The sequence below is a fragment of the Eucyclogobius newberryi genome, unplaced genomic scaffold (assembly GCF_026437365.1).
Source record: "Eucyclogobius newberryi isolate DKJ021-1_F unplaced genomic scaffold, fEucNew1.0.hap1 SCAF_9, whole genome shotgun sequence".
NCBI classification, from domain to species: domain Eukaryota; kingdom Metazoa; phylum Chordata; class Actinopteri; order Gobiiformes; family Gobiidae; genus Eucyclogobius; species Eucyclogobius newberryi.
The window spans coordinates 22,967,983-22,977,554 of NW_027316532.1; the positions used below are offsets into that span (position 1 = coordinate 22,967,983).

Consider the following 9,572-nt stretch of genomic DNA (forward strand, 5'->3'; position numbering starts at 1 on the left):
CCCGAAAGTCAGAATCCCAACATAATTTTCTCTCTTGGGTCCAAATCCGCTCTCTTGTCCCTAACCCTAAGCCCCTAACCCAGTGTCTGAAGCGTATCGAGGGCCGCCATATTGGAGCAAATTCTGACTTCTGTGAGTTAGCGGGGGCTGATCTAATACTGACCATTTGATGTCTCGTCTGCCCCGAAGGACTGAAAGCAGCTCTCTGATTGGCTTGCTCGCTCAGCGCTCTGATTGGCTTGGGCCCAGAGTTTCACAAGTTTGTTCTAAAAAAATAAAAAGCCGTTCCAAAGCCGTGCCCCAAAATGAATGCATGCGAATAGTAACAAAATTAAAACACATTCTTCGACCTTCTTCCGGTTTTGCTGCGTTTACAACACGCGTGATAAAACGGGTCATTGAGGATTCAGAGATGACGTCTGCACTTACTCATCGTTCAATAAAGCATAGGAAAAAATACCTTTATTGTGCATCCATTGTGGCATGTTTAAACAGCATCATATAAAACTACCACAAAACAAACAGCCGCTGCGGCGTTGCACAACCCCAGCAGGGCGTGTCCGCTGCACAAACCTCACAACACGCCCTTTCATCAGCTCAGGGCAGCGCCGGGCGGCTCACGTTACACTACAGCAGAGCGAACAGTGCGATCCCTCTGTGCACAGCGAGAGAGACACCCGATACAAAATCTCCTTTTTCTACATTTCTTTGGTCCTGTAAGTGAATAAAGCTTCGCAAAATACATTCCCACTCACAATAGTTAGAAAACGACAAAGGAGACATGTTTTTTTTGGTTAGCTTTGGTTCAATAGTGCTGCTAAATATTGTGCTATGAATAATGTATACGTCTGTGTCACGCTTCCAATTCAAAATGCATGAGTTTGTAACCAGTTTATTGTTGTTGTTGTTGTTGTTGTTGTTTTTAACGCTTTATTGGACAGGACAGATTCTAACGGTGAAATGTGGGGCGAAGAAACGAGGAATTCGGCAAATTTCCAGCACCACAAATCGCATGCGGGAGCTGGAAAAAAGCCAATGATCACGCGCCAAAACCGCGAAACTATCGCGCGGTCCAGCTCCAAAATGGCCGCCGCTACTGCCCGTCGCTCATTTTGAGCGCAAATGCGGCCGTTCCTCCTTTATGCTTACCTTTTGTACACACAACTTTCAAGGCACTCAAGATTATTCCAACTAAATACTTAGAAAATGGCAGATCAAAACAAAACATGCCTCCTTTTACTGCATAGAGGATACATACTTTGCTGTCGATTTGTGACATGTAGATGCTCCTGGACCGTTCAAACACTGACCTTTCGCTATGACTTTAGCTTGTACGGACCTGGAAGTAACAGAATGATCCCCCAAACACACCTCAAAACTGCAACGAACTACATCCACGCAACGAAACGGCATCGCACACGCTCTCTGAAGACGTGAAAGTATTTGACGATACACCGATCAGGCGAAATATTATGACCACCGGCCAACGCGGCACACGTTAGCGCGGCACACGTTAGCACAAATATGAGCTCTCGGAGAAATCTGAGCCGTTTGGATCGTGTGTCGCCAGATTAATCGCTTTTTTTCAACTACTATTTACAGGTGGCTGCGTATCTCTTATATATTTTCGACAAACTAGAGACTGTAAATTTGTCTGTCACGTTAATTTCTAGCCGTTCGACTAAAAGCTATATATTAAAAATGTTCAAAAATGTCACTTCAACGTTATAAATGATAAAATATCCAGGGAAACGTTAAACAGTGACATCGCAGACATGTTCAAAACCTAATGACTAACAGATGGCGCCCTACGTTTGCCATTGGGTGCCCCCTTGTGGACGGCGGGGGCATCGAAAGGTCATAATATGATGCATGATCGGTGGCGAGCAATCGATACCGCGCGCGCCGGACTTCAAACGTTCCACATCGTGTCCTGCAACGCGAGACAAAGGAAATATGATACGACGGCAATTTGTGACTCGCTTTTGATGTTTTTGAAGCCAGGCGCGACAGTACGGACGACTCCAGTGAGTACGCGGCGCCATTAAACAAAAAAAGTAACAGTAATATAATGTGTATGGTACTGCAGAGACTTGAACCGTCAAACGATAAAACTTGCTACCCCTATGTGTATATATATTGACATGATAAACTCGGCATCGACCGTCAACAGAAAGAGAAACTAAAAAAGGCGGTGCTGGAAAAGCTGCGTGTTCGATGTCGCGGTGGTCGTTCACGGCGTCGGGGTCGGGGGGGATTCTGAATGCTGCGCCAGCAACTTGGCGCTCAAAATGGAGTTCATGTACGGCCAAATGCGGTCGGTGTCTGTGCCGGAAAACGAGTGCAGGATGTCTTGAGATCTGCGAGACGGAGAAGAACAAAGTATTTAAAGTTGTAGAAGACAATTGGGCAATCAACATGTTTTCTTTGATGGTTTTACCTGAGAAAACAATCAAAATAAATATTGCTTTTGCACGTAACAAAAGCAACATAAATATATATATATATATATATATATATATATATATATATATATATATATATATATATATATATATATATATATATATATATATATATATATATATATATATATATATAAATAAATAAATCATTTTATTTATTTATTTTTGGGGGGGGTTGTTTTTTTCCCCCCAAAGAAATATTTATTAAAAAAAGAATAATAGTAATAATAATACGTTTTTTTCATGGTGTATAAAAAATAAAAAAAAGGCTACAAAACTAGAAACTAAAACCCTCAATCAATCTTCCAAACAGGTATAAAGTTATGTGTTTGCACTTGTGTATATTTGAAGCTCCACTCCCTTTGGTTGCAATTCTTGAATCTTAATTAGAATGTATGAGATATAGTCAGACTAAGTGGCATCATCATAAAAAGCCACACTGGCCAGTGTCAACAAAATCAGTTCTTCTTATAAACGTTAGAATGAGCCACAGCTTCTGCTATTCAACCTCTTTTTATGCCGAGTGTGACTTTTTAACGAAATCATGTGGAATGTATTGTGCAAATATTAGCCCTGCCCCCTTTTCTGATTGGTTCCTGTGTTCCATGTTGACCAGTGTAACCACAGTAACTTAGTTTAGTTAGTGTTGAGTCCAGTCATAGTGTTTAGTCCAGTCAATAGATATTTATGTTTTCATAGTCATTTGTATCCGCTGAAGTATTTTATGAGGTATTATTTTAAAGGCGCAATGGACGATTTTTCGCCGATTTGAGAACTCAAGCGGAAGTGAACAAAAAACACACATGCGTTTGTTTATTAGCGCAACGGATCGCATCGCATTCTCTTGTCTCCGTAGATTTCCGTTTCTTCTGAGCTCGAACAGTCTTTCTCCGTCGTCATTTTGTCCTGTACACTGAGGGAACTATTTTATGATAGATCAATGTGCTTAGACACAGGGACACATGCTGCTCTCCTGGGGACGAGCCGCACGCGGCTGCAGGTGAGCGGTAGGTGTGTTTTATGATTGATACGTGGCAGGACTAATCGGTAGTCCAAGCCACGAGGAAATGAGACTCAGATTTGGGCCAAAAAAATCGTCCATTACGCCTTTAAGTAAAAACCTTTTCCTGTAGTTGTGTTCTTCGGCAAGACACTTTCCCCTCCTTGAACATGTATGACGGAATGTGTGCCATCTAGGGTTAATTATGACAAGACATGTTTTTTGGCGTTTCTTTTTTTTAGTCAGCTGGATTTTTTATATATATATTTTTGACTATAATAAATTGCATGGGATATGTGTTTCTTGACGTGTTTCTTGGCAAAATTTACCCAAGTACTTTAAGTCAACAAAAATGTCAACTTTTAATCTTGGTTTTAGTCGACAAAAATGCACGTAATTTCAGTCGGCAGTTTTAGACTTTTTATCTCCTTTTTATCATTTTTAGCAAAACCATGACCTTAAACACAAATCATTTACAAGGACTTTGAGTAGTTACACAGTCTTTATCCTGAATATAAACCACTGATTTAATGATAACTAACTGATTTAACTGCTGTAGAAGGAGACTCACTTGTAGAAATCTAAGACGGGTTTGGCCACGTCCTTGTAGTGCCTCAGTCTGACCATGAGCGCTCCTTCTTTGTCCTCGTCACTTTGAATAAGCGGCTCTCCGGTGATGTCATCTTTGCCCTGGGAAAAGACAAAAACAAAAAATGTGACTCAGTGATACAGCAGGCAGCAACAGATCCTTAAAGCTCTGGTCTGAAGCTAAATCCACCTTTATACGCTCAAAACCACTTTAAATAATGATGAAAATTCAAACTGTAAAAGGTAAACGATATTAGGAACGCCGTCTTCTGCATCTGAACTGTTCTTTGTGTTGTGCGCGTTTTTAGGTGGAGCAAAAAAATACACTTTGCTATACATAAAAAAATAAAATTGTCCCTGCAAACCTCAAAGTTTAAAAATAAATGAGAAAAATGTCATGATTCAGTTGTCGAGGTGGAAGAACTATAGCTCTACAAGATATAGTAACATTGAAGTTGTTTTATATGATATGCTAAATTTGAATAGTCAGAAAGCTTAAAAAAAAAAAGACAAATTATAATCATTTAAAACCTGACCTTTTTTCATAGTTTTGGCCGGGGTGCGACTTATACTTATATTTATAAGTATTTTTTAGCTGTTGCGATTTATACTCTGGTGCGACTTATAGGCCAGAAAATATGGTACGTCAGACTATTCACTTTTTACATGACGCTCATCAAATACATTTACAGGCACGTTTTAGCACACAAATAGCATCCAATTATCATCATTTGTAACATTTTGTTTTGTCAAACTTGTCCATGCACGTTCCAGGTGCTGTAAACGCGGGGCTGGGACAAACCTTGACTCTTGGAGGGTTAAAGGTCATGTTGTGGACTATTCCAGAAGTGCTGTGAACGCAGTAATGGGACAAACCTTGACTCTAGGAGGGTTAAAGGTCATGTTGTAGACTATTCCAGAAGTGCTGTGAACGCAGTAATGGGACAAACCTTGACTCTAGGAGGGTTAAAGGTCTTGTTGTAGACTATTCCAGAAGTGCTGTGAACGCTGTAATGGGACAAACCTTGACTCTAGGAGGGTTAAAGGTCATGTTGTAGACTATTCCAGAAGTGCTGTGAACGCTGTAATGGGACAAACCTTGACTCTTGGAGGGTTAAAGGTCTTGTTGTAGACTCTGCCGCTGGCCGGGTGGACCCACTTGTCGCTCAGTCGCTCTCTCAGCGTCTCAAACGGGATGTTCAGGCTGATCACCATGTCCAGCTGACAGAGCTCGTTCAGGGATCGGGCCTGACCCAGAGTCCGGGGATAACCTGGGAACGGATTTTGGGAAAAGTGGGGAAGGTTGTAATGGATTTGACTGCAGGGTCTTAAAAATGAGTGTTACTATAACTATAAAGTCTATTTCGATACCAAGTAAAACGCTCGATACTCGATACCGATGCTGCGCAATTTACAGAAAAATATCAAATTGTGATTTTTCCATGTGCGATTTATGTTTTGATGAAAGGATTCTGTTCACATTTTAAATCGTATCAACAAAAATGCATAAATATGTCAAAGGTTGGTGGTTTTTACACAGAGGATATTTTGTTGCTTGTGAAGGAAATTAGGGGCAATTGCGTCCGTTAAAAGTGTGATTTCGATTCGATTAAATGTGCAGCCCTGGCACAAGGACAATAAAAACAAATTTTTAGACAATTTCCATTTTCAACACAAAAAAAAAAAACAAATAGTACTGTCACTATACTAGTTCTGATATAGCTCAAGATCCTCTAAAAATGTTCAGGAAAGCTCACATTTTGATCATTTTTTTATACGATTTTGTATTTGCAGAGATACATCAAATGATGATCTCGTTTTGACTCTAGTTTTGGCATAAATCTGCTTTTTGATACATTCGACAGCCCTTACACAAAAACAATACAAGTAAAATAGCAGTAAAGAATCCACATATTGCGTTGGTAAAAGTAAAAGAAATGAAACTGACAATAAAAAATAAGTGCAACTGTAAGCATCCTCTTTATTACCACTTCTGCTATTGCTCAACTCTATTCCCACTTTCATCGAACTGAAAGCTGCGGTGTTCCTTTCACGAGTTTTAGTGCAAAGAAAAAACAAAACTCTCAGAATCTCCGCTCGCAGGATGAAGGCGGAATAAATAACATTATAAAACTGTGACATAGTTTTTACAGAAGTCTGTTTAAAAGTGATGGAACTGGAACAGAATTGCTAATGAATATGTCTCATAACAACACAAACTTTGCTTTAAATTCAACTCTAGAATGGGACAAAAAACAAAAATATAGGTAAAACATTTAAAAAAAAGACTATAATCATTCGTGGTACACTTAACAATTTTAATGAAGAGAATTGCCATTATACCATCAAAAAAGTTACTTATACATGATCTTCTCTTGTAGATTATTGTCATTTTCAGCTATAATTTGATAATAGTCGTTTAAAAACACAGAACGTATTCATAATTATCAACTCAAGTACTTGCTGCGTAGTCGTTTGAGAATATTTCCATTTTTAAACCATCAAAAAAGGTGAATAATTACCGTAATTGCTCTAAATTTCAGTATAATGCCTAGTCTAGTGTTTTGCCTTCTTGTAAGTTTTGCTCATGTTGTTTAGGTGATGATAACCAGGCTTTGTCACGCCACAAACATGAACCCGAGTGAGTGAAAACACCCGCGTTCCGAACGTACAAAACAAACAAACACATAGTAAGTAAAGATAAAGTCCTAAATCATGGCGACATCCTTCGATAAGGATTACAAGTCAAAGACGGTGAGCAAACATGTGGTGTATTTGTTGCCGCTAATGTGTGCCGATGCTATTTTTATACTTTTTATGGCTCAACAAGTCAAGTTTACTGAGCTGTGATTCAAGGCTAAATGTGAAACGTGTAAATTTGATGTGTTGCAACAGCGAATGCATAAGAAAAACATTTGCTTTAACTGTATTCTTGCTTGAGGCTCACACAATTACAAACAAACGCCCTTTTAACACATTGTTTAATCAGGTTTTTTAACTATATTCTTGCTTGAGGCTTACGCAATTACAAACAGACGCCCTTTTAACACATTTTTTTAAACTATATTCTTGCTTGAGGCTTAAGCAATTATAAACAATTACAAACAGGCTCTCTTTTAATACATGGTTTATTTTTTTTTATTTTTTTGGGATAAGCCTCAGCGTGTGGCATTTTTTTGGAATAAGCTTTACTTCCCCACAGAGATTTAGGGGGCGGCAGTGCGTTTGGCCAATCAGAGTCGAGCCTGACAATAATTACTTGTGTCCCGAGATGAACCCGTCCCGCAGCTCTCCCCGAAAAGATGGCAAACGTGTAGCAATAGAAACAAGAGAACGTGAGGGGGAATCTGACCTTCCAAAAGCCAGCTGTGTCCACTGAGCTGCTCCAGTCTGGGCAGCATGAGTCTGGTCACTACGTGGTCAGGCACCAGCATGCGTTTGTCTATGTAGGACTTCACCAGCACGCCTGTCTCTAATGCACAATAAACACATCAGCAAAACAAACACAAGTGCACACAAATATGCCACATAAAGCCTATAATCTTGTATTGTTGTGACACTCCCAGCCTCACACACGCCCCTGTGTCCTAACCCTCTCCAAAAAAATACACTATATCATGTCATGTTGAATGGCTCCAAATTAATCTGCAAAAAAGGAGAGTTTAATTTGACAACAATAGCGCCATAGAGGGTGCGTTTTGGCGTGTGCTTTGGTTTAATTGATTCCAGTTGGTCTGTTTGGTGCTATTAAAAAACCTTAAAGAGACACCATCCATAGTTATGACGCAGAAAACATTGGAATATCACGCATTGCTTGGCAGGAAATATGCAAAAAAATTAATACAAAATAGGTCAAACAGTGATGCGCGCACAGAGAATATTCTAGTAGAGAATATCATTATAATTAAAAAGGGGGGAAGCCCTGTGCGCGTCTCTTCTTCTTCTTCTTCTTCTTCCTGTTTCAACACAAACACACGCACAAACGCCTCTTGTATATCATCCTACCTGTTTCATTCGCCGCGACGGTTTCCTGCAAAAACTGCGCGCACGACAAATACTGCAGCCCGAAGTTGTGCGCGATCCTCTTTGAAAGGGTCCCTTTGCCCGACCCGGGGGGGCCCATGATCACGGCGCGGAACAACTTGGCCATCTTTTCACCCACTAGCCTTTTTTTTTCCTCCGCGAGTGTCTCCAAAAATCCCCCTAAATGACCCCCGCAACCGACGCGTCTTCTGCCCGGATCTAACGAATCAGCTGCGCGCAACAAAAAAAAGACGGTCGAACGGTCCCGTGGGGGGGCTTCAGGGGGTCGAATCCGGTTGTTGCAGCTCGACTCCGGAGTTGTCAAGAGAGTTTCACGGAGCCCTCCTCTTGGTGGAGCTGTGCCGCTATGACTCACAGCGGGACCGTTCTTTTTTCACCTCTTTCTTTCTTTCCTCTCTTTCTTTCTTTCTTTCTTTCTTTCCGTGCGGACGCGGTCTGGAAGCGCCCCGTCTGCGTCTTTAAGAGCGCGTCCGGCGAATGAATGAGGAGGTCTTCGCTACGCCTTGTTTTTGCCGTGCGCACCGTCCAGGAAAATACCGAATCGATGCGTCACAGCGCCGTCTGGTTGATGTAGTCTTTGTGACGCGCCACGGCTCCTGTAAGTTGTAGTCCCGAAGCAGCGTGAGGGACGTGTCTGTGGTTTTATAGTCGTCAGTGTTCAGTGACAGTCCTTAAATATGTAGGTGAACACTGTTGTGTAATTCAGTGGGTAAAAGTTTGAGGCTTGGTTTGTAAATGTGTGTCTGTTGTTTTGTGTTGCTTTGGCGCTGCTCAGTGTTTGCTTGAATCATTTATAGGGTTTTTTGAAGAGCGCCACACATATTCATAATTAAAATTCCGTTATATTCACACAGCGATGTAGAAAAGGGCACAGAGGGGTAATTCAGTTGCATTTGTTTTAAATTGTAATGCCTTTATGTGATGTGATCAAATGTTATATTCAATAAAATGAACTCTTTTACATACATCTTCAACCCTAAAGCCCCAAGCTCATAATGAGCTGGTCTCCACTTTCCTCATGGTTTCTATTTTTCCCACTCTGTTTCTTCTTGTAGTTGTTTCTTGCTGAGAAAGAGGGTCTAAGGACAAGACGCTCTGGGACATTTATCCGTTTGCTTAAGTCCTCTGCACGTTAGATAATTTGCTTCTTTATCACTGACCAATTGTTCTAACTTTCTGTTGGTAAAATCAGCCCTGCAAAACAATCACTGTTGTGATTTTGGGCTTTACTACAATGAATTGAATTGAAATGAAAATGTAATATGTATCAAGGATACAGATATATGTACACACACACACACACACACATACATTCATTCATTCATTGTGTATGTACATCTACACACACACACACACACACACACGTACATTCATTCATTCATTGTGTATGTACATCTACACACACACACACACACACACACACGTACATTCATTCATTCATTGTGTATGTACATCTACACACACACATGCACATA

General features: G+C 40.5%; 1 protein-coding gene across 1 annotated transcript; it reads right to left on the reverse strand.

Moving 5' to 3' along the window:
• Positions 1-445: 445 nt before the first annotated feature.
• Positions 446-8,235, reverse strand: ak4 (adenylate kinase 4). Its single transcript, XM_072437856.1, has 5 exons — positions 8,059-8,235; positions 7,406-7,525; positions 5,152-5,324; positions 4,037-4,155; positions 446-2,360 (listed from the first exon to the last, which is right to left on the reverse strand). Exons 1-5 carry the CDS (start codon positions 8,201-8,203, stop codon positions 2,234-2,236), a joined length of 684 nt encoding a protein of 227 aa, XP_072293957.1. The 5' UTR covers positions 8,204-8,235; the 3' UTR covers positions 446-2,233.
• Positions 8,236-9,572: the final 1,337 nt, after the last annotated feature.

Bases quoted from the DNA above. Each gene is read 5' to 3' on its own strand.
- ak4 (XM_072437856.1), bottom strand. From the start codon at position 8,203: ATGGCCAAGTTGTTCCGCGCCGTGATCATGGGCCCCCCCGGGTCGGGC. The intron at 5,325-7,405 runs GTCAGATTCCCC...ATCCGTTCCCAG, and splicing joins ACACAGCTGGCTTTTGGAAG to GTTATCCCCGGACTCTGGGT. The intron at 2,361-4,036 runs GTGAGTCTCCTT...TCCGTCTCGCAG, and splicing joins CCCGTCTTAGATTTCTACAA to ATCTCAAGACATCCTGCACT.